At 52.1% G+C, this 27,568-nt stretch overlaps 1 protein-coding gene and 1 pseudogene across 1 annotated transcript; one reads left to right on the forward strand and one right to left on the reverse strand.

Annotated features, from left to right (window-relative positions):
• Window positions 1-11,337: 11,337 nt before the first annotated feature.
• LOC149744110 (olfactory receptor 10V1-like) lies at window positions 11,338-20,032 on the forward strand (annotated as a pseudogene).
• Window positions 20,033-22,386: 2,354 nt separating this feature from the next.
• Window positions 22,387-27,568, reverse strand: LOC149744111 (sodium- and chloride-dependent creatine transporter 1-like). Its single transcript, XM_089903907.1, has 7 exons — window positions 27,548-27,568; window positions 24,867-24,970; window positions 24,654-24,778; window positions 23,926-24,038; window positions 23,656-23,793; window positions 23,474-23,576; window positions 22,387-23,382 (listed from the first exon to the last, which is right to left on the reverse strand). Exons 1-7 carry the CDS (start codon window positions 27,566-27,568, stop codon window positions 22,805-22,807), a joined length of 1,182 nt encoding a protein of 393 aa, XP_089760033.1. The 3' UTR covers window positions 22,387-22,804.

A 27,568-nucleotide genomic window follows, 5' to 3' on the forward strand; every position in this document is an offset into this window, starting at 1 on the left:
TCGAAGTGCACGGGGCTCGCCGTTCACAGAGGCCTTAGGAGATGGGGCGGGGATCTGTTTGCACATGCGCCCTGGGAAGCTCCAGCCACACCACGGCGAGGAGCGTCACCCGGAGGCCTCATGGCTAAGCCGCTTACGGGGAGCCTGGGCCCGAGGTAGGCCGGTTAGAGGGACCGGAAGATGTGGGTTTCTGTCTGCGCAGGCTCATTGGGGTTACACAGCTCTCTGGGGTGTGGAGCTTCGTAAGGGGGCGACCATTGGCTGGAGAGCCTGCAGGCTCTGTCGGTGGGAACCAATCACGAGTCAGGAGGCGTTACCAGGGGTCTGTTTGCGCAGGCGCTCTAGGAATCCCCACCTGAGTGGCCGTTAGAAGGTTGGTTTTGTGAGGGACGTTTTTTTCTTCCCCCGCTCGTCGGGAGGGTGGAAGCGGTTCTAGATGGAGTCTGAGGCAGATGGTGAAGGAGCCATGAGGGCAGCAGAGGAAGGCGCAGGTGCCGCGGCCGTTGCAGTGGGAGCAGCACGTGGTGGCCAGGGGGACCGCGGTAACCCGGTTGATCCTGGCACCCCTGGAGACACTGGCAACCCTGGCGTCGCTGGAGAGGCAGGTGGCGCATCCGGTGGCCTTGTGCAGATCCAGTGGGCAGCCCACACAGCAGGGCCACGTGGAGACGCAGGACCCGGGGCCGGAGGTCCGGGTCCACAGGCGCTACAGTGGTATCCTTTTGCAGGAGCACCCGTGGGCCGGGCGGCCAGGGGCTGGGCTGGAGGTGGTTTGTGGGGAGGGGCTGCAGGCGGTGGGGCCTGAAGTGTAGAAGGAGGGAACTCTGAGCGGCTGGAGGGTATGGGCCAAGGGTGGTCTGGGCTGACGGGATGGTGGTGGGGCAAACAAACCTGAGGGAAACCAGAGGGTAGGGGTGGTGATGTCCAGGGTGGCCTCAGTGTATAGGTTGGGAGGTTGTGGGCGGCCTCAGGGGTGGTCTGGCGGGGAAGCCGGGATGTGTGGGGGTGAAGGCGGGTCTCAGTGAGGAGGAAGCCTGAGGCACGGGCGAAATCAGTAGTGTGGGTGGTGCCTTAACCATATCTCCTCCAGCACCCTTACTGTGCATTTCCCATCGCCCATGGACGCGGAGATCGCCCACCAGTGGCTGAGTGTATACTTTGTAGTCCCAGAGCCCATTCAGAAGGAGCTCATTGTGGAGGGCAACGTCCTGGTCATGTGGGTTTTAGAGGGGTCTAGGGAGGGGCTGGTGGCAGGTGGCCAGAGCCAGGCTCAGGCCAGGTGGAGCTGTAAGGGAGGGTTAAGCCTAAAGAAGAAGTGTGCTGCTCTGGGATTGTCGGTGTGGGTGGACAGGGAGGGACGTGCTTCTCCCCCGAACTTGAATTTTATTTTTCCCTCCCTTTTAGCCGATTGACTGCTGAAGACTTTGGCCAACTCCGAAGTTACATCATGTTCTGTGTGGACCAGCTTTCCTCGGTGGTTCACGTTTTGCAGGACATTGTTACCCAGTTTTTCGTTTAGCGTCAGCAGGCCCCAGGGCGCTAACCCTAACTTATGTGTCGTGTCCTTGGCGTCCTTCCCTAGAGCATTGCTTTCTTCAGTGGTCACCACTTGTTGCGGCCTCGTGTTTTGCCTGTACTGGCCCTTGGGCGCTCAGGGTCCACGTATTTTGTTTGGTGATTAAATGTTAACTGCAGAAAATACAACTGACCTGCTGTTCTGTGTCTGAGTTTAGTTTTAGCTTCTGCACCTCCTAATATTCTTGCATTTGTGCTCAGGTTGGAGGGGAGGTCTGGGATTCAGCTATTCAAGTAGCGCACCTAATTGAAGACAATGTCAGAAGTGGAACAAAAAGAAAATTGTGTCCTGCCATTCAGTGTTAATTTTGGAATATTTTCTTAGTTCTATAGTTACATTTTTATATTAACGTATAATGCCAGAATACTAAGTAAGAGTTTGTGGCTTACCGACCTTGTTTCAGGTCTGCAAAGAAAAGTGCTGGGGCAGTTGGTTAAGTGTTTGGGGTGAGGTGATAAGCTCCCTCTAAAACAGCTTGTATTCTGCAACCTTGCTAAACTCACTAGTTGATAGTAAAAGCTCTTTTTATAAATGCCATGGGCCTTTCTACATATACAGTCATTTTGTCTGTAAATAAAGGCACATTTACTTCTTCCTTCCCAATCGATGCATTTTAACTGATTTCTGTCATAACGGTTTGGATGTTCCTGCTTCTTTGCATGCCTGGTAAGTTTAGATTGGATGCTAGGCATTATAAGATTTCCCTTGGGTGCTGGATGTGTTTCTATTCCTGAACTTATTCTTAAGCTTTGTTCTGGGATCCTATTAAGTGACTTGGAAACAGTTTGAACCGCTTGAGTCTTAGTTTTTTGTTTTCTTGTTTGTTTGTTTTTTTGCGTTACCCGGGCCTCTCACTGTTGTGGCCTCTCCCGTTGCGGAGCACACGCTCCGGACGCGCAGGCTCAGCGGCCATGGCTCACGGGCCTAGCCACTCTGCGGCATGTGGGATCCTCCCGGACCGGGGCACGAACCCGTGTTCCCTGCATCGGCAGGCGGACTCTCAACCACTGCGCCACCAGGGAAGCCCCTGTGTCTTAGTTTTTTAAGATTTGCTTTTTGGGACCAGAGCAGTTCTCACTGCAGGATTAATTTTTTTTAACATCTTTTTTGGAGGATAATTGCTTTACAATGCTGTGTTAGTTTCTGCTTTATAACAAAGTGAATCACTTATACATATACATATGTTCCCATATCTCTTCCCTCTTGCGTCCCCCTCCCTCCCACCCTCCCTATCCCACCCCTCTAGGTGGTCACAAAGCACTGAGCTGATCTCCCTGTGCTATGCGGCTGCTTCCCACTAGGTATCTGTTTTACGTTTGGTAGTGTATATATGTGCATGCCACTCTCTCACTTTGTCACAGCTTACCCTTCCCCCTTCCCATATCCTCAAGTCCATTCTCTAGTAGGTCTGAGTCCTTATTCCCGTGTTACCCCTAGGTTCTTCATGACCATTTTTTGTTTCTTAGATTCCATATTTATGTGTTAGCATACTGTATTTGTTTTTCTCTTTCTGACTTACTTCACTCTATATGACAGACTCTAGATCCATCCACCTCACTACAAATAACTCAGTTTCCTTTCTTGTTATGGCTGAGTAATATTCCATTGTATATATGTGCCACATCTTCTTTGGATTAATTTAATTAACTGAAATCTTCTGTGTTTGAGAAGGCTATAGTTCGAAACAAAGACTCATACACTATCAGAGTGGTGGTAGAATCTATCTGGACACTTGATTGGCATTTCCTCTTAAATATTGAGATATGCGTATCCTTTGACCCACCTTTGGGAATCTATCACAGAAAAACTCTTGTGTATGTGAACAAGGCAGCATTGACCACAGTGTTAATTACAGCATTGTGTGTCATTGTGAAAAATCGGTAGAATGTACATCAACAGGGGAAACGTTCAGTAAATCACAGCAAGTCCGTCCTGGTGGAGTACCATATGGCAGTGAGAGCAAAGTAGATAGCTGGGAACTAATATGGAAAGAGATGAAAGCAAATTGCAGAATTCTGGGTATGGCATATTCCTGTTTTTGAATACATTCTGACCATATGACCATGTGGGGAAAGGCAGAGTCACCAGCTGGAATGAGCCACCCTGCTTTCAGTGTCATCACTGGGCATTAGGGAGGAAACCTTTCACTATTTAGATTTTAGATTTCCATGTTTTTTAAATATTTTCATAAGGAATTATTAGTTTTGAAATGTTTTTCTTTTGGAAAACCATAGTCTGCTCCATTCTTTTCCTTTTAAAAGCACTTACTTTACATACTTTAATTCAGCAAAATTCTGTGTGGGAGGATTAGGCAGAGGACACCCCCTGAAGTGGATGTGGAAGCCCAGAGTCAGGGGATGGGAGCTGATGGGAGGGCCTGTAACGGGGCACATGCTCTATTAGGAGAAGAATCTTTCATAGTCTTGGTTTTTTAAAACAACCATTAGAAATAGATTTTGAATTTGATGAAAAGTCTGCACCACTGTAGAGGACAGCTGTGGGTTTTGTCACCCAGCATCCGTGTCCTTTCTCTTGGTACTGGTATCGTCATGTCACGCTAGAAATTCTCCCCTTTCCTTTTCTCTCGGCCATTATGGTTCTGATAGAGTTGACGTCACCTCTGATTCCAGGGCTGGGCATGTGGATCAGGCCTGGCCAATCGGAGGACTGCTTTCCTCCGGCCGTGGTGATCCCATCCAACCAGTGACACTTTTGGGGCTGCAGGAGGGCAGACTCGTAATGGACAGAGAGGAAGCTAGAGCAAGAAGACACATCTCAGAGAACCAAATCCTGGATCCAGCCATGCCTGAAGATAGGAACTACCTCTGTACCTTTCGGTTATACAGACCCAGAAATTCTCCCTTTCGCTTAAGCCAATGGGAATATTTTAGATTCTTTCTGTTCTACTTTTTTTCACTTGCAATAGCAAAGTCTTGACTATTAATGAATTGAGGGAATCATAATTTTATTTAATCATAAATCATAAATTTATTTATTTTCATAATTATATTTATTTATAATTGAGGGAATATTTTTGATTGTTTCTGTTCTACTTTTTTTCACTTGCAATAGCAAAGTCTTGACTATTAATGAATTGAGGGAATCAGAATTTTATTTAATCATAAATCATAAATTTATTTATTTTCATAATTATATTTATTTATAATTGAGAGGATATTTTTGGTTGTTTCTGTTCTACTTTTTTTCACTTGCAATAGCAAAATCTTGACTATTAATGAATTGAGGGAATCATAATTTTATTTATTTAACTACTGTGGTCTGAGGACTTGGCCCTCCTTTATTACTTCAAGGGAGAAATAGGCCTCTTTTCTTGTTAAGGGATTAGCTCCTTGCTGATCAACTCATATTGTGGTAGAAAAGGAGACAGATGAGTCAAAGGAGGGGAGGGACTGCAAGGGGCAGCTGGAGGAAAGGGACAAGGAGAAGGACCTTCCCTTTCCAGACAGGGCACCCAAAATTGGCCCAGAAGTGGGCCACATAGTGGATATGGAGAAGCCTGTGCCTTCCCCATTATTTTCAATAGCTGTATAATATTCCACAGAATGTGTATACCATAGTTATTTTAACCAATCTCTTGTACATAGGCCTTTAGGCTACTTATAATTTTTCAGTATTATGAACCATGCTGAAATTAATACCCTGGTACATTTGTTTTTGTGTAACACATTATGTACAATAGGATTTTAGAAGGAGGCTTGTTGGGTCAAAGAGTAATCTCTTTTTAAAGTGCTTGATATGTATTACCAAGTTGCCCTCCAAAACGTTTGCATCAATTTAACTCCAACCAACTGTGTATGAAAGTGTCCATTTTCTTACTTCCTACCCTCTATTTGTCAGCTTAGCCCGCCATAATAAAATAATAATAAAATACCACAGACTAGGTGTCTTAAACAGCAGAAATTTATTTTCTCATAGTTCTGGAGACTTGAAGTCCAAGATAAAGGTGCCAGCAGGTTGGTTTCTGGTGAGGCCTCCTCCTTGAGTTATAGACAGACACCTTCTCGCTGTGTCCTCACATGTCCTTTGTGTGTGTGTGTGTAGGGAGAGAAAGAGAGAGCTCTTTGGTGTCTTGTTCCTCTTCTTATCAGGACACCAGACCTATTGGATTAGGTACCCACACTTATGACCTGATAAATATAACCTTAATTAGCTCTTTAAAGTCCCTATCGCCAAATACTGTCACATTAGACAATAGGATTTCAACATACGAATTAAGGGGGGATACAATTCAGCCCATAATGCACACCAAGCAGGACATTTTCAATCTTTTAAATCTTTGCCCATAGAGTAACCAAAATCATATCTCAATAGTGTTTCACTTTCTTTGATTTCTAAACTGGTTTAACAATATTCATATGACACCTGGCCACTGGTAACTCCTCTTCTGAGAACTGTCTATTCATATCCTTTTTTTCTATTTTTAATTGTAATAGTCATATTTCCCTTATTGATTTGAGAGTGCTCTTTATATGTTAAAAGTATCAAATCTTTGCTGTCATTTGAAAACGCTTTCCTTCCTCATTGCTTCATTTTAACTTTGGTCATAGTTCTTTTCTATATAGAAGGTTTTAAAAAACTTTTATAATGTATTTAAGTCATCGATCTTTTCATTATGATTTCTGTAGTTTATGTCCAATAGAAAGCCTTACCCACTGTAAAACTGTAAAATTTGTCACTCATAACGTCTTCTAGTACTTTAAAATTTTAATCCACTAGGAATTTATATGGGTGCAAAAAGTGACATTGATCTGATTTTGTTTTGCCCCCAAAGGTTAGTCAGGTGTTGGAACGTTATTTATTTATTTATTTATTTATCTTTACTTTTTGCAGTACGCGGGCCTCTCACTGCTGTGGCCTCCTCCGTTGCGGAGCACAGGCTCCGGTCGCCCAGGCTCAGCGGCCATGGCTCACGGGCCCAGCCTCTCCGCGGCATGTGGGATCTTCCCGGACCGGGGCACGAACCCGTATCCCCTGCATCGGCAGGCGGACTCTCAACCACTGCGCCACCGGGGAAGCCCTGGAACGTTTTCTATTTATAACGTTTATAATCCGTATTTCTCGACTGAGTTGAAATGTCATCATCACCAAAGTTTAACCCCCACCTTTGTTTATTCTTGCAATTTGTTCTTCTAGCTAATTTGGGTTGAGTGATCTGGGATGGCCTCTCTGAGGAAGTGACCTGAGTGATTCAGTACAGAAAGTTGGGATTGGGGAGGGAGAAGGAAGAGACAGAGAAAGACAGACAGACATTTGATTGGTTCAGCTTAAGTTGCCTTCCCAAGAATGCAGGGAATAACGTGAGGACAAGAAGGGGATGAGAGAGAGGAGATTAAAGCATCAATGGATTAGAGGACTGTTGAGTTGGGGATACTTGAACATTTGAGTTTTTCTATTTTTTACTATTATAAATAATGTTGTTGTGAATATTTTGTTTAAAAGGGTTGCATACACACATGTGCAAATATACACAGTCCGAGGTTTAGTGATGAGAGAGTTTTCAGGTGGAGTTCATAATTTTGCAAGAACTATGCATTCCCACATGACATATTTATCCATGTCTCTGTAATTATAGCATATTGCCTGGTTAGGGAATGAAGGAACATTACTCTACCATGTAGTAGGGTGAAGGATAGGTGGAGAAAGGCCAAGATATGTGTCTGCAAAATTGACGTCCAAAATAAAAAACAAGTTCCATATTCTCACGGGAAGGTAGGGTTTATCAGCCAGGATGCCAGCAGTTGTGTCTAAGGGACCAAGCCAGAGATGTGACTGGAGAGAAAATGTAAAATTAAGTCAGAAGTCAGAGTGAAACCGAAATTGAAAGAGTACATTAAGAGCAATGGTGAAATTACTTGGATTACACAAGTCAGAAGAAAGCTGGTCTAGATTTTACTTTTTACAGAAAAATTAATTTCCAAAAGAATTAAACTTGAAATGGGAATAAATGAAAGCATACAATTAAATAGAAAATATGAAACCATAAAAATGAAAGGAGAAAACATTGATGAAGTCATTAATGCATGATACAAAACCCAGAAGCCATGCATGAGTAAATATGAATCAATGTCTGAACACAAAGAAATGTGAAACGTATTTATGGCAGAAAACACCGTGAAAGCATCAAATTGGGAATCAATTGGGATAATTCTTTATAAACGAGATAATAAAAAATGCAGGAGGGCTTCCCTGGTGGTGCAGCGGTTGAGAGTCCACCTGCTGATGCAGGGGACACAGGTTCGAGCCCTGGTCCGGGAAGATCCCCCATGCCGCTAGCAACTAGGCCCGTGAGCCAGAACTACTGCGCCTGTGCGTCTGGAGCTTGTGCTCCGCAACAAGAGAGGCCGTGATAGCGAGAGGCCCGCGCACTGCGATGAAGAGTGGGCCCGGCTTGCCACAACTAGAGAAAGCCCTCGCACAGAAACGAAGACGCAACACAGCAAAAAAATAAAATTAATTAATAAACTCCTACACCCAACATCTTAAAAAAATTTTTTTTTAAATGCAGGATACAAAGTGCAGAAGGCAAAAAAATAAAATAAAATCGATGTCTAATTATACAAAAATGTTAAACTCTGTTATGAACAAAACACCATAAATAAGATGAAAAGACAAACGAGTTAGGAAAAAATCAGTGATACAAATAGTAAACTAAAGAAAATATCTTTAAAATGTGAAAAGAAACACCAAAACACTCTTAGAAATCAGTACATAAAAGACAAACAATCCAATAGGGAATTGTACAAATGACGAGAACATGGCATTCATGGAATAAGAATTATAAACAGCCAAATTGGTACTTGATATGATCTTATTAATGTAAAAAAATATTGTAAATGCAGGTTAGCATATCCTAGGAAAAAATCTGGACGAATACACATAAAACTGCTCATAGTGGTTAGTGCAGACACATTATGAGAAAAAAATGTATTTATTCATTTATTTATTTATTTATTTTTGGCTGCCTTTGGTCTTTGTTGCTGCACTTTGCGCAAGCAGGGACCACTCTTCGTCGCGGTGCACGGGCTTATTGCGGTGGCTTCTCTTGTTGCAGAGCACGGGCTCTAGGTGCGTGGGCTCAGTACTTGTGGCTCATGAGCTCTAGCGTGCAGGCTCAGCAGTTGTGGCACACGGGCTTAGTTGTTCCGCGGCTTGTGGGATCTTCCCATACCAGGACTCGAACCGGGGTCCCCTGCATTGGCAGGCGGACTCTCAACCACTGTGTCACCAGGGAAGCCCCCTATGAGAAATTTTAACTTTCTAAGAGTGCACCTTTCTGTAAAGCATAAATGATTTTATTTATTTTATTAAATTTTTTTTAACCATTTAAAAAATTGAAGTATAGTTCGTTTACAGTGTTAGTTTCAGGTGTATAGCAAAGTGATTCCATTACACACACACACATATTGTGTTATATATATATATATATATATATAGTCTTTTTCAGATTCTTTTCCACTATAGGTTATTACAAGATATTGAATATAGTTCCCTGTGCTATAGAGTAGGTCCTTGTTGTTTATCTGTTTTATATATAGTAGTGTGTATATGTTAATCCCAAACTCCTAATTTATCTCTCCCCCTCTCCCTCTGCTATCCTCTTTGGTAACCGTAAGTTTGTTTTTTATGGCTGTGAGTCCATTTCCGTTTTCTAAATAAGTTCATTTATATCATATTTTTAAAGACTCCACATATAAGTGATATCATATGATATTTGTCTTTCTCTGTGTTACTTCACTTAGTATGCTAATCTGTAGGTCCTTTCATGTTGCTGCAAATGGCACTGTTTCATTTTTTATGGCTGAGCAATATTCCATTGTATATATTCCCACATCTTCTTTATCTGTTTATCTGTCAATGGGCATTTAGGTTGTTTCCATGTCTTGGCTACTGTGAACAGCGCTGCTCTGAACATAGGGGTGCGTTTATCTTATTGAAGTATACTTTTGCCTGGACATATGCCCAGGAGTGGGATTGCTGGATCATATAGTAGTTTGATTTTTAGTTTTTTAAGAAACCTCCATACTGTTCTCCATAGTGGCTGCACCAATTTACATGCCCACCAACAGTGTAGGAGGCTTCCTTTTTCTCCACACCCTCTCCAGCATTTATTATTTGTAGACTTTTTTTTTTTTTTTTTTTTTTTTTTGCTGCATTGGGTCTCCATTGCCGTGCGTGGGCTTTCTCTAGTTGCACCTGTCGGGGTCCACTGTTCGTTGTGGTGTGCGGGCTTCTCATTGTGGTGGCTTCTCTTGTTGCGGAGCACGGGCTCTAGGCACACAGGCTTCAGTAGTTGTGGCGCGTGGGCTCAGTAGTTGTGGCACGCAGGCTCTAGAGCCCAGGCTCAGTAGTTGTGGCGCGTGGGCCCAGCTGCTCCACGGCCTGTGGGATCTTCCCGGACCAGGGCTCGAACCCGCGTCCCCTGCACTGGCAGGCGGATTCTTAACCACTGCGCCACCAGGGAAGTCCCCCCAGCAATGTTTTAACCAGTCCCGCCCCTGCCTTCTGGTGTCTCTGTTTGAGAGAACCACTGGCTTCAAGTACGACCTCTTCATTTCCTAGTGGCTTTCAACTCTTGCCCCAGAGCAGGAATGAGAGAAGCAGCAGACACAGACACAGACAGCTTTTCAGACGCTTCGTGACTGTAGGGTCCCAACATGAGAATGAGAGAGAAAGCGATTCACTCCAGTCCTAGGGAAAGAGGCCTTCCCCTCCCCCTCCTTGCTGGTCCCCAAGGCTGAAGTCACATCTCTGTCGTGTGACTCGCACTTTCACTTCCCACATGAGGGTTTTCGTGCCTTCATGCCGTTCGATTCTAAAAACAGTGCGGGGTCCTGGAAGCAGCGCCCACCTCTGCTCCTGTGAGGACATACGCTTGCTGTGCTCCGGTCACAGAGCAGACACACGAGAGGCCTGAGGCCACCTCCACCGAGGGCTTTGAAAGCCGCAGCCAAGGTCCTATCGACTCCAATCAGTGGACTCCAGACAATTTTGCTCACTTCCCTGCAAAAGAATTTTGTGAAACTATGACAGACACACACACACACACACACACACACACACGCACACACATTTTTAAGCTAGCATCGGAAATTGTTCATAAGTTTAAATAGTGGCAAAGATGTGATTTCTGGCTTACTGTGAATATTCACAATTTAAAGCTACCCCTCCCTGCCTGTGCCTTGGGAAGCCTTCATTTACCCCTAGCAGGGTGCCTGCCTACCAGGGTTTGAACGGCAGTCATGAAGACCACGCAGCTTTTCAGAAGCCACTGATGGGCCTGGTTCCACAGGAAGCTGGCGCCGTGTGCTGGGGCGTGGAACGGGCTAGTCCTTACAGAAGGTGGTGGCTTCTCGCTGCCATCGGGGCTGACTCTGGCCTCATGGAGTGGCGCTGTGTGAGCAGATTGAGCCGTCTGGAGGACTAAGGAGAGCAGCCTCTACGCACGCAAAAGTATCCTGTACCATTGAGATACTGGCAACATCGTCCCCGGGGAAAAGGCCCCAACATGCTCTTCACTGAGAACTCCATAGATGGCATCTATTTCCAAAAACGGCATTGCAGCCCCCAGGGCATGAGATGGAATTGCCATGAACTGCCTTTGTGAGATGGGCTGAGCAGCTCAGTGATGGGAGTAGAGAACATCAGGAGGAGAGCCCCTTCCTGCTCTGCCTTTGAGCCAAACTTTGTTTTCCTGAGATTAAACCTGCTTTGGGATGAACACAGTGAGATTTTCACCAGCCCTCTCTTATCAAATCGTAACCTGTTTGCCTGATTTCAACAGTGCTCTGGCCAACCACGATGTCTTCACTTACCTGAAGTTTGGATTTCTAGTTCAGCTGGGAAATGGAAAGAACTGTAGTCTCTGTTCTGTGCGTGCTTTCCTTTAGACGAAAGCCGGTAGGCTCAATCATCTGTGCCTTGAGGAGCTTGATAGTAAGGCGTTAAAACAGCCTTGAGGACCTAAGAGCTGTAGATATCAGGAGTCAATGGTAGGTCCTTCCGGGACAGGACGCTTGATCAGGAACGCCCTTGCACTTCTGCAGAGCAGGCACCGACCGCAGCAGAGAATGAACATGTGGGCAGAGGTGAGTCCTTCTTTCCCAGGGGTGTAGTCTAAATTTTCACTCTTTCCATAGCTGTCAACATTTCCTGACTAGTTGGTCCCCAGATTCTGAGGTCCACCTGGGACAGGGGCAAAGGACGTCCCTCTGGGCACAAACTTGCCAGGGACTCTGGAGTCCTCTGCCTCTGAGTTCCCTTGTAGCCTGTGGCCGGCCTCCCATTGCCCAGCGGCTCAGGGCTGCAGTGAAGTCAGCATAGGTCATAAGAAAGTCCCGTCCTCTTGCTTGGGACACACAAAGGACAAGCATACCTGGCACATCTTCAGCTAGACCCACCCTCTAGGGAGAGAGCGGCACGTCCCCGAGTCACATGGCTCACAGTACGGCTCAGGAAAGGAATCCCAACTTTCCGATCTGCAGTCCGGGTTGGGGGCCACCTGTGCTGGCCCTTGTTAAGCAGAGAGAGATTTAGGAAACACAAAAGGATCTTGGCAAGAGAACCTCAGGGGAAACAATTAGAGGTGTATGCCAACCACATTACTGACGTGAGCAGCCTCTGTGATCCTTGACCACACACCAGCATTAATAGACTGAGAGCCATCATTTGCTGTATACCTCCTCTGTGCCAGGGTGTATGGACGAATTTAGAAACTAATAGGGGACCAAACACAGACACGTGAAGCAGACAAGAGTCAAGCATTAGTCTGCTTACAGTGGAAACTGAGGCCAGACCTGACTGTGAGGTGGACCTGAGCTGGGGCCAGGCAGACCACCCGAGGCCCAACTCAACTCCACCCCTTCCCGGCTGGGTGGCTGCGGGGAAGCTAAGATGCTTCATCTCCCTCAGCTTTAGATTTGTCCTCTTCAACATGGAGCAAGTGATAGTGAGGGTGGTGAGGCCGGAGCCCAAGACGACTGCAGCACAGACGTTCTTTTTCTATCCTAGGGCAGTAGCCAGTCGGTCGGTTGGGCACAGTCCCCTCAGAAAGCCACTCCGTGGCAGTGCCCAGCTCTTGCCCTGACATCATCAGATGCGACCAGTATCAGGTGGACTTCTCCCCAGAAGGCTGCGTCCCCCTCCTCCGGCTGCCGAACCTCCAGCCCTGACCCTTCTCAGTCAGTGGGTGCAATTCCCCAAGGAGCTCTGCTCTCCTGCGCCCCTCGGCCCCCCATCATTTGTCGTTCCAGGAGAAATATGGACAGAGGACTTAGATCCATGTCAAGTCACGATTTGCCCAGAACGTCTAATTTTTCTGTGTTTTGTTGTATCGATGTTAAGATATCTTTATTAATCGTTCTGACCCAGAAGCCATACAGTTTCTCGATTCTGGGAAGGTGGCAGCAGAGGTGGTAACATCATTTTTGAATCTTCACAAAATCCTCATCTACTCTCCCAGCCCCGAAAGAGAAAGAGAAAGAGATACAGGAAACGATAGCAAACCCAAAAACCCAGGGTAACGTCCACAACAAAACTAGGTGACAAGGTATTCCCACAAACTCCAAAATCTGGGTTGGCTGAGACCAACCCATCCCGGCTCCAAGGTCTGTGGACGCTTATCCCCCGAGGGAAGGAAGCAGATGGGGGGAAATCAGGGGCACGGGGTGCCTGGTGGTCCTAGAAATCCGATGCTTACCTACCTACAGGTAATTTCAACTGTGGAACTCTTTGTGGTTGCCAAAATACAAGGCAGGAAAATAAAGAGAACCCATCAATCTGTCACTAAGAAGATTAAGAGGTACAAACTACTATGTACAAAATAAATAAGCTGCAAGGATATACTGTACAGTACAGGCAATGGAGCCAATATTTTATAATAACGATAGGTGGATTATAACCTTTAAAAACTGTGAATCACTATGCTGTGCACCTTGAAACTTATATAATACTGTACGTCAACTATACCTCAGTAAATCAAAACAACCATGAAGAGACTGTTAAGGGAAAAACAATCAACCAGATTGCTTCATCATCACGTCCTAACCGAATACAAGCACGTGGTTCCACGAAGAGGCCTAGTGTCCCGACCCACTGCCCGTAAGGTGAGGAAGCGGGAGCGGAGTTCCCTCCCTGAGAAATGAAGGGAATTCTGAGGCTCCCCACTCAGGACTGCATGCCTGCCTCCTTGGCAGCACAATTTCTAAGAAACTTAAATACAAATATGAGCACTTAAGTTGAGAATTTGGGGGAGTGAAGAAGGGCCAATAAATAGCATACCTCTTCCCTGCCGGAGTTCTGAACCACTTGAGAAATACAAGAAAAGTCCCAGCAGATGGGGAAGCAAAGCCTCTACACTGGTAAGGGCTGGTTTGTGAATACAGCTAATTCCCTATACCCCACACAGTTAGACTCAGAACAACCCATTGGAGGGAGTGGAAAGGGAAGGAGAAAGAGACCAAATACTCCACACTGAGAACCTCTGACAAACTCCCCCTGGTGAGGAAACGTGGACCTCTGGACGCTGCTCACCAACAGTGTATTTCACTGCATCTCCATGTGGCATCTCTTTCCTCGAGGAAACCAGGGGAGACACACAGAGTCTGTGATTGTGAGTGGTGTGGCAGCTGCGCTGACACTGCCTTAGAACATCTAGGAATTTGCAGAGGCGGCAGCCCCAGTTACTTAGGGCCCTTTTGACGTGCCTTTCTTCCAAAGTGCTGAATTTATGTTTAAAACCTCTTACTTGCCGTCCCTCCCTTCGGACCCCACGTGCCGGTAATGCTGGCACTAAGGTGGGCATGCGCATTAGCTGGAGGAAGACAGCATATCCTCAGCCCCGCGCTGCCGCCACATCAGGTCACTCATCGACGCTGGAGAGTTGCACGGTGCTTCTCTCCATTAGATGGCAGAAGAGCTTTTGTATTAGAAACTGGGGCCAAGAGGAGAAACAGGCCAGGGAGGAGGGAGAAGAAGGTGGAAAAGTGCCGTAGGCCCACCTTGGACTGTTGGCAGCCCCTCTGGGGTCATGATTAGAGGCAGAGACGACTGGAATGATTCAAGGGGAATTGTGTGTAATTCTGAGTACCCAGAGGGCTCTTGGGGGTCCTGTTTCCGGTTGCAGAGTGTGGCAGAATGCTGCGGGGCAGGCCTTGTCCCACTGCCGCCTGCAGGCCAGCACCGAGCTAGCCCTCCGAGGCTTTGGCCCGGGCAGGGCTATCCTCCAAAGGACGGCGGTGGAAAGGGGGTTTACTCTGAGCAAGCCTGTGGGCCGTGGAAGTGAAACCAAAGGAAGGCCCAGAGTGGCTGCAGGGGGAAGACTGGCTTTATGAATGTAGGCGAGACGTCGTTGGGGTCCTGCCTTACGAGGATGCGGGGCACGGTGCAGGTTGGACATCGGGCTGCACCTAGACCAGAACCGGGGAGATGAAAGTATTAGACAGAAGCCTGGGTCAGCTGAGTAGTAGCTTTCTCAAGCTTCCATAACCCTCAGTCCCCACTTCGTTCAATGAAGCTACTTTGATGACTCAGAGTTTGCAGATTAAAAATGGAATCCCCGATGGCCCTGATTAAGTCCCCTTGTAGACTCTCAGCTTTGGGGGCTGGGGGGCTTAGAAGCTCACCGATCTCGGGCTCCACTGCCCACTCTGCACTCCTCTCTAGCAAGGCCTGATGGCTTGATTCAAACCCAAGCAAACCTGTGCATTTCCTGCCTCTAAAATCAGCCTGAGGCCCATTCGCATACTGGTGACGGCACAGTGGGCCCGCAATTTCAGCAGATCTGAGTTAAACGACATTGTCAAGATCTAGACTGTTTTTTTCTTTTTTTTTGGCAAGGAAAACCTGAGTAATTGAGTTTGGGCTTGGGTTCAGCTGTGTGACCTAGGGAAGGGCCTCCCCTCGGTGGGGTGGACCACAGGGACGGCCTCCTTCCCCACCTCTCCTCTAGGGCCAACGTAGCAGCTCCTCTAAGGACACTCCCTTCCTTCCAGCCATCAGACAGTGCTTCCGAGGGCTCGGTCCCCGTGGTCCGGACAGGCGGGAAAGCCACCGGCCAGGCTGCGGGAAGCTGTGCCACCGGGTCCAGGCCACTCGGCGCTGCCGCTGCTTCCCTGAAGATGGGCTTTCCTCCTCCTCGGGCTTCTCCCCGGTTTTCCGCTTCACGCGCTGACCTGTGCCTCCCAGGTAACAAAACCACATCTCTTCTCCGGGGCCGTTCCAGGCACGCGAGAAAAGAGCAGGAAGGATGCACGAGCCGTACTCACGCGGGGCCGCTGCTCCGCGCTCCACTCGGGGCTATGCTTTGGACCGTGGCGTGTGGTAAGAAACAAATAGAAACCACTGCAACACCGAAGTAATGAAAGACTGATTCAAGTCTCAGTTATTTTAATTATGTTTTATTTACTTTTGTGTATAGGTTTTATCTGTTATCGTGTGTTTGTTGTATTATTTCATTATACTTAATGACATTACAGTGCATCCATACTGTAGAATGCGGCAGTTGAAAGACTGAAGTATGATTCCCTTTGTCATAAAGCAGAAACTAACACACCATTGTAAAGCAACTGTACTCCAATAAAGATGTTAAAAAAAAGAAAAAGAAAAAAAGATTGACGTAAACCAGCTACGTGCTGACTGAAAACCTCTCCCGGACACATTATGCGGTGAAAACACTAAGGGCAGTCAGTTTATATGTGTAATATGATCCCATTTCAGCTTTTTTAATGTGTGACTGTGGTGAATGTTTATATACATACACGTGTGAGTGTGGGAATATGTGCATATATGCGTGCAGGTGTGTGTGAATGTATGCGCGCAGGTGGGTACTGTGTGTGTCCATACACGTGTGCACTGTGTGTGTCCATACACGTGTGCAGATGTGTGCGTACATGTGATCGTGTTTATGCTTGCGTGTGTAAGGTGTGTGCATGCCTGTTCCTGTGTACACGTGTGGGAGTGTGTGTGTGCGTATGCCCATGCGTGTGAGTGTGTGCGTGAAGTGTTTGCGTTTGTACGCACCGGACAAAGCAGGGAAGGAAGTGAGCCCCCCCGGCTGAGAGCGATGCTCTCTGGGAGAGCAGGGGGAGAAAGTCACACTGACTTTCACTTCTCGCTTTTCAACCGTTTGGATCATGTGTCTTTGAAAGTCTTTGACTTTCATCTTTGTGTTTTCAGTATTTTCAAGGTTTAGGGCCCAAATGAAACAAAGCAATCCCCACATGTCCGCAGCCCCGTCATGGGAAAAAAGAGAGGAAGTGATCAGCTGTGGCCAAGCCAGAGCCGAGGGTCCGAGTCCAAGGAAGAGAAACAAGAACCCGGAAAGGATGGCCTCACTCAGACCGCTGGCAGAGCAGGGCACTTAGTGTGATTTCCAGGCGGAGCTGGTGGCAGGGCTGGGAGCAGGGAAGGCGTCATCCGGGGAAGACGTCGTGACCATCGGCTCTGCGGTAACGAGTGGGCAAACGGCCCTCCAGGGACCCGTGCTGCTCAGAGACTCTAGGCGCCCATTAGGTCAGTGAACACCCAAAGAATAGTCAGTGTGACATGCAAGGGGCTGGAAAACTGGAAGCACAAACTCCGTCTGGGCCAAGCAAAACCATCAGCAGAATGGGTTTTCAGGTTTCAGTGAACACACTTCGAGTCTCACACTTTGGCCCCGGTCCAAATGGTACCTAAGTGAGCTCCTGTCCTTGAGGTGACAACTCCATTTCCACGAGGCGCTGAAAATGAAGAGAACCCATCTCAGTGACCTCAACAGGTCACTCCTGTTGAGTCTCGATGTGTTAGATCTCTAGACTCTTTAGCAATCTTCTCCTCTCCTCTGCTGTGAGAAAGGGATGCACAGGAAGGAATCGAAGCCTAGGCATAAGGCCTCCTACTTGTATCTTTGGTCCTACCGGGGAAGAGAGAAGCAAACGTGTCCCCCAAAGTCTGGGAAGGTGCCGACTATGTCCTAGTTCTGTCCTGCTTCCTCCCACCCTGGACGATCATGACCTCAGCATCCCCAATACGTCAAAGGTTCCCTGCTTTCACTTAACCATTAACTCAAGCATACGTGTTGGGCGCCTACTCAACGTCTGACTCTGCCCTAACTGCAGAGGATGCAGAAACGAGCAACAGACTTTTAGTCAACAGATCTTCACCAATAATACTAATATGTACCAGCCACTGTTTGAGAGCCTAAATAAGAAATCATTCTTGCCATCAGGGAGCCCACAGGCTTTTGGGGTAGCCAGAGAGAGAATCCGCCTGACTCAGCCCAGGGCTCAGAAGAGGTGTCTAGAGCAGGGTGACACGTAAGCCGGGGTCTCCCTGCGACTCAGCGGAGCTGAAACAGGGGAGGCTGCAGGAACCCTGGGAGTTTGGTGGGGAGGGGCGGTGGCGAGGGAGGGACAACATAGCCAACGCACAGAGTCAAAGTGTCTTTAAGACCAACTCGCCGGACCTTCCATCCCACGGGAATTCCCCACGGCGTCAATGACCCCGCCGGCCCGGCCTCTGTTCCAACCTAAGTAACATCACGCTCAGCACCCAACCCCTACCCTGAGGCCGCTCTTCAAAACGTAGTCAGAAGGAGGACTTTCGTTAGGGTCTGTTAAAGACAACTTCACTCATCTCGGCTCGTTTCTGTAATAACTCAACAGGTGAACTAAAGTGACGTCACCATCAGAGCGAGCACTCCGCCGCTCTCACTGAACAGAAGGCAGAATTCAAAAGGCTCACAGAATGGGGACAATGGCCATCTGTGGAGAGGGCTCCAGGGTCTCCCATGACTTAGAGAATTGCTAGAAAGCTGCCTTTTCCGGCCCAGGAGCTCGACAGAGGAGAACGCAGGATGGCCCCACTGCAGAAGCAGCACACCTTGAGCTCTGAATTCATTGTCTTGGGCTTTGGGGACCTGGCTGAATTACAAATCTCCATGTTTGGACTGTTTCTAATCATGCATCTTGTCACCCTAGCAGGGCACACGACTCTTGCGCTCATCACCCTCTTTGACTCCGCGTATTTCCTCCTTCGCAACCTGTCCACCATTGAAATCGGCTATATATGGGCCATCGTCCCCAGCATGCTGGCCAGTTTCCTGTCCGGGAGCCAGCGGATGCCCTTCCTGGGCTGAGCCCTGCAAATGCATCTCTTCAGCGCCCTGGGCAGGGCAGAGTGTTTCCTCGTGGCTGCGATGGCCTACGACCGCTTTGTGGCCATCTGCAAGCCCCTGCATTACACAGTCATCATAGCCAGGACCCTGTGTCTGCAGATGCTGGCTCTGGCGTGAGTCAGCGGACTTGCGCTCTCCTTCACCCTCCCCACACTGATATCCCTCTTCCCCTTTGGTCAGTCTCATGAGATCAGTCACTTCTTCTGTGACATCCCCGCTGTGCTACTCCTGGCCTGCGCGGACGCACGCGGGCCAGTGAGGTCGCGGTCTTCCGCGTCTGCCTGCTCATCCTGTTGGTTCCCTTCCTGCTGACCCTGCTCTCCTGTGGGTTCATTATCGCTGCCGTCCTCAGAATCCACGTGGCTGAGGGCAGGAGCAAGGCCTTCTCCGCCTGTGCTGGGCACCTGCTGGTCTCCCTTCTGCACTACGGCTGCACGATATTCATCTACATTCGCCCCAAGTCATGCTACGCCCCAGAACAGGACAAAACTGTGTCCTTAATCTACACCAGTGTCACTCCCGTGCTCCACCCTATGATCTATAGTCTGAGGAGCAAGGAAGTCGAGGGGGCCCTCAAGAGACTCCTGGAGAGCCACGAGCAGACGAGGCCGGCGGTCCAATGCAAGGGGAGGGGGAAGAGGGGCTCCACGTGCCAGAGCCCAGTCGGTCATGTCCGTGCAGCCCTCGCAGCCCCACGCCTCCTCCTGAGGGCTGTGCTGTGGTTCTGCGGGCGCCTGGACCTTACCGGTAACCCCCTTTCCCGCCGTCACACGTGGAACAAACCCTGACGCTTTCCGAGATGGAGCAGCTCTGGGGGGGTCAGTGAACGTTTCACGGCCCCTTCACGGACGATGACACCCAGACCCTGGAGCACCGTCAGACACTTCTCCGGCCAAAGAGCTAGAAGTACAAGGAGCGAGCTCCCAAGTCCAAATGAGGTAAAGGCAAGGGGGCAAAGGCAGAGCCAGCCCAGGGGCTGTACCCCACTCCACCCTCCTCCTGCGCGCCCTCCTCTCCGCCGCGTTTCCCGACCTACCCCGCTTCCAGCCTCTGGGCCAGCTGGCCCCTCCTCATGGTGCCATGGGTTCAAGGGCCGCTCACTCCTGGCGGCCTTGGGGAGTGCCCGTGCGCTCACTCATTACCTAGGGCTGAAGTGCTTTGCTCTCTCCCTGACTGGCCGAGAGGCTCCTTGAAGGCAAGAACTGTGATTAACCTGCCGCCCCGGCACCGCGCACATAACAGGTGTTCAATCAGCACTAATTGGACGCTGACCCCCCCCCCGCCTCCCCCCCCCCCCCCCCCGTGAGCTCTGGCATAGGAACAGCTTCAGACTCTGGCTGCTAATGGAAGGGAAGCCTTCAATATCCTGCTGAGCCTCCGAGATTCAGGGACTCAGGTCCGGCATTATGATCCCAAGGAAGTGTTTGCTGACCCCACGTCCACCCCACAGGCTGGGCGAGGTGCCCTGGATCCCTGCATCCTAGCACTTAGCAGCAAATAATTCTTGAATGAGTGAATGAGCACCTTGTGGGTACCAGGCACTGCCCATGGCACTGGGGATACGACAAAGCATAAGGCACAAAAGAGCTCACAAATGAGGCTGGCGAGTTGAGCACCTTATTTAAAAGACTAAAATAAAACGAATTATTTAGAAAATATACAATGGTTACGAGCTCTTCTTTCCTAGGCAGGAGTCATTCACCCAGCACCAAGCCTAGAACACCCACATGCTGTTTAAAAGGGTCAGGAAGGAAAGGGTCTGGGTCCTTGATGACCCTTCATTGGAAAACTCAACCACAACCATCATCACCTCCCTCTAGCCTTCGTGTTCGGTCAACAGTACACTTCCTCATAGTTTAAACCCCCGAAACCTTCCTCACCAAACCCCAACCTTGCCTACTCTCCTCAATTCATGTCTCCTACCACCTCCCTCATCATTCCTAGACGATGACCCCACCTCCTGCCACAGAGGGGCCCTCAGAGCCACCAGAGGGGCACTCCTCAATGGGAGTGGCAGATCTTGGAGGGCAGGAACCATGTGGGTAATTTTCCCTCGTGTCCAGCCCTACTTGCTCTCTGGCCTGCGCCCTCAGACCTAGGAAGGGGCAGAGCCTGGAGGGGCAGGAGGCGGTGCCATCATGAGGTCCTTGCAGGGAACCCAGATGGCGACTCCAGGTTGATCAAAGTGAAGGTGGGGTGATCGCTAGCTTCAGCGTATGTGGAGAGAGAACTGACGTGAAAGTCAGAGAGACAGCGGCCGAAACACCAGTAGCCGCTTGTTGCCGACCACATCCCGTTGCAACCCTACGCGGGCCCTGTGCTTCAGGGCCATGTGATACCCTTACGAGAGGGGTGCACGGGCACCCCTGTATTTGGACAAGCTTCGAGGGGTGCCTCTTCTTTTATCTCTTCAAGAGATATTATTTTCACTACTCTCACCCCTAAACCCTTCCTTATTTTCAAAATAAACTAGTGAAACGTTGACAAGTGTTGAAGCCGGGTGAAAGGTAGGCGGATTTTTAAAAACATTATCCTCTCTCCTTGTGCGTACATGTGAAATGTCCGCAATAAAGACGCTAGAAAAGTCAAGGTACTGACCGGTCTCCCACCCTCGCCATTTATCTAAACTTCGCTCTTCCTTTAAGGCACAGCTCAGATGCCTCTGAGCCCCCGACCCCTTTTTAATGACCGCCTCGGTCGAGTTCGCACTTAAGGCAAGGGAATGCTGCTGACAGGAGAGCAGCCTCGGGTTCCCATCCACCACGGCCTTGCCGTGTGTGCACAGCACCGACCCACGTGTTCCTGTGCACGTGTGCACCCACACAAACGTGCACACACACAAGGCCCTGGGTGGGCAGGGGTGCAGAGACAGGGGGGTCCATCACTCCCAGGAGGTGGGGTGGGAGTCTGGCGGCACAGGGGGCCCCAGGGAGGAGGGAGACCCTCTCCTGGGTGCCGTGGGACAGGACGTGGGTCTGTGTGGTTGGGGCGTGATCCTGGGTGACATGACGATAACCCACTGACCAGCCCAGGGAGGAGGGGTTCCCAGAGAGAAGGCACACAGCAGTCTGTCAGGTAAGAGATGACGCCCCCTTGGCTAAGAAATAGAGATCTATGTCTATACCCTATGTACTCACGCACACATGCACTCAAGCTCACACAACTGCTATTGGTGGCAATTGACTCAGGAACTGAAGGTTCCCTTGCTGGCTGGCTCTCTAAGCCTCTAGAGTAGGGACGGGGAGAGGGGTCTAGCCCAGCTGAAATATTCGCCTTGGTTCTGCTGCCCCCCCCTCGCCTGCCCCCTCTGCTCTCCAGTCCCCCTGTTCCCCGAGCTGCCACTGCTGCCCCTGGGGTGAGGGGCCACCCAAGGGTGTGCTGGGCAGAGCCTGGAGAGAGGCAGGCAGGGCCTGGTGGGGTCAGGTGAGACGTGACGGTAGCGGGCACTGGAGGGCGGGCGGCAGGGCTTGGGAAGCAGCGTGGGCACCAGCTTGGTTAAGGGGGGTGGGGGAGGCATCTAGTTTTGGTGGGTTGTGATATTTTTGGCATTTTATTAAAAATGGAAAAAGTTATTTTAGTTATAAGCACTCTGCTGCTTCCTCCCCTCCCCCCCCAGGCAGACCCCCATAGGTGTCAGGGAAAGGCAAGCCCCCTGGGCGTGTGGGGGGCTAGAGCAGGGGCTGCTATGGCTACGAGAGGGTGAGCTGGTGATGTGAGCCGGGGCACCTGTCACATGACGCTCTCCACCACCACCACCTTGCTGCTCTCAGACACCGGGGTCAGGGTGGTCAGGCCCCTGACATCCGAGTCCTGAGCTCTGTACTCCAAGTGGTGGAGGCCCCAGACGGGCTGCGTCAGGTGCTGCCGGCGCTGCGGGAGAGAGGGACACGTTGGGTCCCTGGGGAGGGGCACCTGCTTGTCCCTGGCCTCTCTCCGCTTCCCGCCACCTGCCACCAACTTGGGGCCCGGGGCCGCGCCCCTCCTGACCAGGCCCCGCTCCCTACGCTAGGGAAATAGGGGTTCAGTGGAGGGCCGAGTGGCTGCTAGAACAGAGGCTAGGGACAGGCCTCTCCTCCGCCGCCACCACCTGAGCGAGGCCCTGGAGGGCCAACTCTCCTCCCGTACACCCCCCTCCGAGCTGGCCCAGAGGCTCCGGCACAACGGTCTGTCCCTCCCGGCGGGTGGGAGAAGGGGCAGGGCGCTCTGGACATCACGTCTCCACCCAACGGGAGGGAGGGATGGTGTGCGGGAGACGGGGCGCGGGGAACTGACCTCAGCCACGGTCCCCTTGGCCCTGAGGAGGCAGCCCAGGAGGTGGAGGGGCACACACAGCATGGAGGAGAGCGCGAAGCCCCAGCCCATGGCCTCGCCCCACCACGGGTACACGTAGGTGTTGTTGTAGACCAGCGGCTTGTAGTACACCGTGTGGAAGATGAAGACGCCCTGCGGGCGAGAAGCCTCGCGCTCAGCCGGCAGCCACCACTGCGAGCCCTCAGTGTCCCTCGCCCTGCCCAGCCTCTCCCGGCCCTTAACATGCACACCAGCGGGGTGAAGAAAGACCGGCACCATTTCATCCAGGGGCAAGGTCGGTACCCGATCATGCAGGCCACGTCGTGCATGAAGCGGTCGGCTCCTGGGGTCACGTGAGGCCGGAGGGCCAGGGCTAGGGACGCACCACCGCTGACCGCACCGCACCCCCGGCTTGCCTGTCGGCCCGGACCTACCGTACACCCAGGCGATCACCGCGCACTCCCAGAAGGCCTGCCAGAGCAGGGTGGTGCCGCTGGCTGAGTAGTAGTCAAACAGCTGGAAGACATACATCCCGCCCTGGGGATGGAGCCAGGTCAGGGAAGGTGGCAGCCGGCAGCCTGAGGCCAGGGGCATCCCTCACCCTGCCGCCACTCACATCGGTCACCATGGAGAGATCAATGACAAAGCAGAGGGCGCAGCAGAGGGCCACGGAGATCTCTCTTTGGAAACGGAAGTAGTAGGAGGCCGGGAGGAGGTCCAGCAGGCCGGTGATGAAGCCTTCCACACCTACAAACTGTGGCCGGGCAACTCAGGCCGTGCCCCTCCCCACCCACCTGCCATCTCCCGTCGCCCAGTGTGCCCTCTGCTCGCCAGCCCCCCTCCGCCCCACCTCCCATCCCCCTCTCTTGCGTCCCCCCTCTCAAACCTGGCTGTCAAGGCCAAGCAGCAGCAGCATGAAGAAGAACAGAGCAGCCCAGAGCGGGGCCACAGGCATCAGCGTGACGGCCCGGGGATAGGCGATGAAAGCCAGGCCAGGCCCTGAGGGGGAAGGGGCAGGGTGTGGACACCTGGAGCACCCCACCCACATCCTGTCCCCCTCCACCCTGCACCACGGTACCAGAGGAGTGGACGATGCCAGGGCACCCTGTGGCCAAGGGCCTTTCGACTTCTGTCAAGACACTGCCGGGCCACTCGAGCCCTCGTGTGTGTGTGTGTGTGTGGGTGTGCGCGCCATACCAGGGGCTGGAAGGTTCCCGCAAGCCCTTGGTAGACCTGTACCAATAAGAGTGGCGTGTCTGGCTCAGCCTTCTGTGCCTGGGTTCCGGCAGCTACTGTGGTCGCAGATCACCACTGACCCAGAAAAGGCCGACCTTTCCCTCTACAACACTCAGGCAAGTGTGAGGACATACCCCGAGGCCTCTGGATACAGACGGATGGGGGCTCGGGGCTCCACGTGGCCTGGCCTGAGGTGGCTGGACAGCTGTGCCTCGCAGCTGCTCAGCCAGGCCTCCTGGCCCAGAGTGATGGGACAAATTGAGTTTGAATTGTTCTCATTTCTCAGAACGTCATTCTGTGTGCGTTCGCGTACACGGTCCGTTACGACAGCAGCTACCGCTGCTCCGGAGGCCGGGCTGGGGCTTGGGGCGTCTTTACCTGATTCCGCCACCTTGGAGATGTGCACGCCCTGCTCTGTGGCCATGAAGCCCAGGATGGAGAAGACCACGAAGCCAGCAAAGAAGCTGGTCCCGCTGTTTATGAGTGCGAGGATGATGGCATCCCTGGGGGCAGAGGGGACCGTGTGGGCTGGTGAGACTGCCTGCTGGCCACGGGCAGGCAGGGCAGGGGTGGCAGGGCTGTAGTGCCTACTTGTAGCAGTTGTTGTTGAAGCGATTGTAGCCGCCCAGGGCCGTGAGGGCCCCCAGGCCAATGGCGTAAGAAAAGAAAATCTGGGTCCCGGCATCTATCCATACCTGGAGATGAGCGAGGGGAGAGCAGGTGTGAGGAGCCACGGCGAGCACAGGTCAGCTGCAGAGGGAGGGAGAGGCAGGGCCCTCCCCTGGCGGGGAGCAAGGCCGCAGCCCGCAGGCAGGTCCCACGCCTCCCGTGCCGACTCCAGGTCCTGGTCTGCAGAGAGGCGGGGGTCCTTGGTGCCGGGGATTAGAACTCAGCTAGCCAGAGACACAGGCAAGATCAAGACGACAGCAAAGGCCTCTGCCTCCCACGCAAGCAGCGCCAAGCGGCTGCTCTGCGGACCCTGCCGGAACGCTCCCGCCCTCCAGAGACCTGGCCGTGTCCCGCGTGTCCCGCAACCACCGGCAGGCTGTCTTATTGTGTGTCTGTTGACACAGTTGTCCCCACAACCTGACAGGGAGCCCCTGAGGGAGGGATGGGTCCACGCTCCCCGCTGGGTCCCCGAGGGCAGACAGGCAGGTGAGAGAGACAGACCGAGAAGGTCAAAAGCTGACGCAGAGCCAGAACCGAGAGAAACTGGAAGGGAGGGAAGGCGAGCCAGGGAAGGCGAGCCACGGATGCCCCCCACCCCAGGGAAGGGGCAGCCGCTGCCGGGGCCACTCCACCTCCACTCGGGAGGGAAGGCTGCCGGGCCTGGAGGCGCAGGGTGGAGAGGACTCTCCAGTCAGGGGGTGGGGATCAAGTGGTCCGGACTGAAGTCCCTGCCCCTCCTCGGGCTCTGGCCCTGGTGCCGTCTCCTCCCGTGGCAGCAGTGGTCGCTGGCAGACACCGACACTCCACAGGCAGTGCTGTCCCCGGGCTTGCCGTCACCCCGGCTGTACCTTTTCTGATGACTTGACTCCTCTCAAGACAAAGACGTAGACCAGCACTCAGCAGGCCAGCAGACACAGGGTCTCCTCCCAGCTGAGGGTCCCCGGAACCTCTAGGCCCCCGGAGACCCTCAAGACTTTGTTCCTGGGGGAGGGAATGCCAATGAGGGCTGTGCCAGCAAAGGGCCAGGAGACTGCCGGTGGTCCTGGGGTGGCGCCCCCAGCCCCTCCTCCCCTCCCCTCCCACCTCCGCCCCCCCACCGCCGCAGCCCTTCCGGCCACCCGGTCTCCCCCATGCACCTGGCCAGCCCGGGCCAAGCTTGCAGCCTGAAGTCGCTGCAGTCTTTGGCCCCGGAGCCTTGGAGCCCCTGGCGGCCCGGCCCCACGCCGTCCCCAGCGGGCCCAGCAGCAGCCCCCCGCTTCCCTCCCCAGGCGGGCAGGCACCGCCCACTCTGCATCCCTGGCCTCATCCCCGCAGGGCTGGGCCCCGACTCACGCACGCGTGCACACGAACAGACATGCAGACACGAGCTACGTGTGGGAGGCCAGAGGGCTGGCTGGGCCTGGCCCAGAGGTGCCCGACTCCCTTCCAGAACTCGATGACAGGGACCTGCGCTCAGCACGCTGGTCACACGTGAAGTTGGCCAGGCTGGCACTGACACAGACTTCGAAGTGCACGGGGCTCGCCGTTCACAGAGGCCTTAGGAGATGGGGCGGGGATCTGTTTGCACATGCACCCTGGGAAGCTCCAGCCACACCACGGCGAGGAGCGTCACCCGGAGGCCTCATGGCTAAGCCGCTTACGGGGAGCCTGGGCCCGAGGTAGGCCGGTTAGAGGGACCGGAAGATGTGGGTTTCTGTCTGCGCAGGCTCATTGGGGTTACACAGCTCTCTGGGGTGTGGAGCTTCGTAAGGGGGCGACCATTGGCTGGAAAGCCTGCAGGCTCTGTCGGTGGGAACCAATCACGAGTCAGGAGGCGTTACCAAGGGTCTGTTTGCGCAGGCGCTCTAGGAATCCCCACCTGAGTGGCCGTTAGAAGGTTGGTTTTGTGAGGGATCGTTTTTTTCTTCCCCCGCTCGTCGGGAGGGTGGAAGCGGTTCTAGATGGAGTCTGAGGCAGATGGTGAAGGAGCCATGAGGGCAGCAGAGGAAGGCGCAGGTGCCGCGGCCGTTGCAGAGGGAGCAGCACGTGGTGGCCAGGGGGACCGCGGTAACCCGGTTGATCCTGTCAACCCTGGAGACACTGGCAACCCTGGCGTCGTTGGAGAGGCAGGTGGCGCATCCGGTGGCCTTGTGCAGATCCAGTGGGCAGCCCACGCAGCAGGGCCACGTGGAGACGCAGGACCCGGGGCCGGAGGTCCGGGTCCACAGGCGCTACAGTGGTATCCTTTTGCAGGAGCACCTGTGGGCCGGGCGGCCAGGGGCTGGGCTGGAGGTGGTTTGTGGGGAGGGGCTGCAGGCGGTGGGGCCTGAAGTGTAGAAGGAGGGAACTCTGAGCGGCTGGAGGGTATGGGCCAAGGGTGGTCTGGGCTGACGGGATGGTGGTGGGGCAAACCAACCTGAGGGAAACCAGAGGGTAGGGGTGGTGATGTCCAGGGTGGCCTCAGTGTATAGGTTGGGAGGTTGTGGGCGGCCTCAGGGGTGGTCTGGCGGGGAAGCCGGGATGTGTGGGGGTGAAGGCGGGTCTCAGTGAGGAGGAAGCCTGAGGCACGGGCGAAATCAGTAGTGTGGGTGGTGCCTTAACCATATCTCCTCCAGCACCCTTACTGTGCATTTCCCATCGCCCAT

The sequence above is a fragment of the Delphinapterus leucas genome, chromosome X, assembly GCF_059928025.1.
Source record: "Delphinapterus leucas isolate spDelLeu-1000000601 "Yukka" chromosome X, BTC_Dleu_Yukka2, whole genome shotgun sequence".
NCBI lineage: Eukaryota > Metazoa > Chordata > Mammalia > Artiodactyla > Monodontidae > Delphinapterus > Delphinapterus leucas.

What these genes read in the sequence shown, in the direction of transcription:
- LOC149744111 (XM_089903907.1), bottom strand. Translation starts at nt 27,568, where the DNA reads ATGGGCGATGGGAAATGCACA. An exon ending in TTCAACAACAACTGCTACAA is followed by an intron (nt 24,779 to 24,866) that starts GTAGGCACTACA and finishes CTCTGCCCCCAG; the next exon opens with GGATGCCATCATCCTCGCAC. An exon ending in CTCCAAGGTGGCGGAATCAG is followed by an intron (nt 24,039 to 24,653) that starts GTAAAGACGCCC and finishes CTTCCCCCTCAG; the next exon opens with GGCCTGGCCTGGCTTTCATC.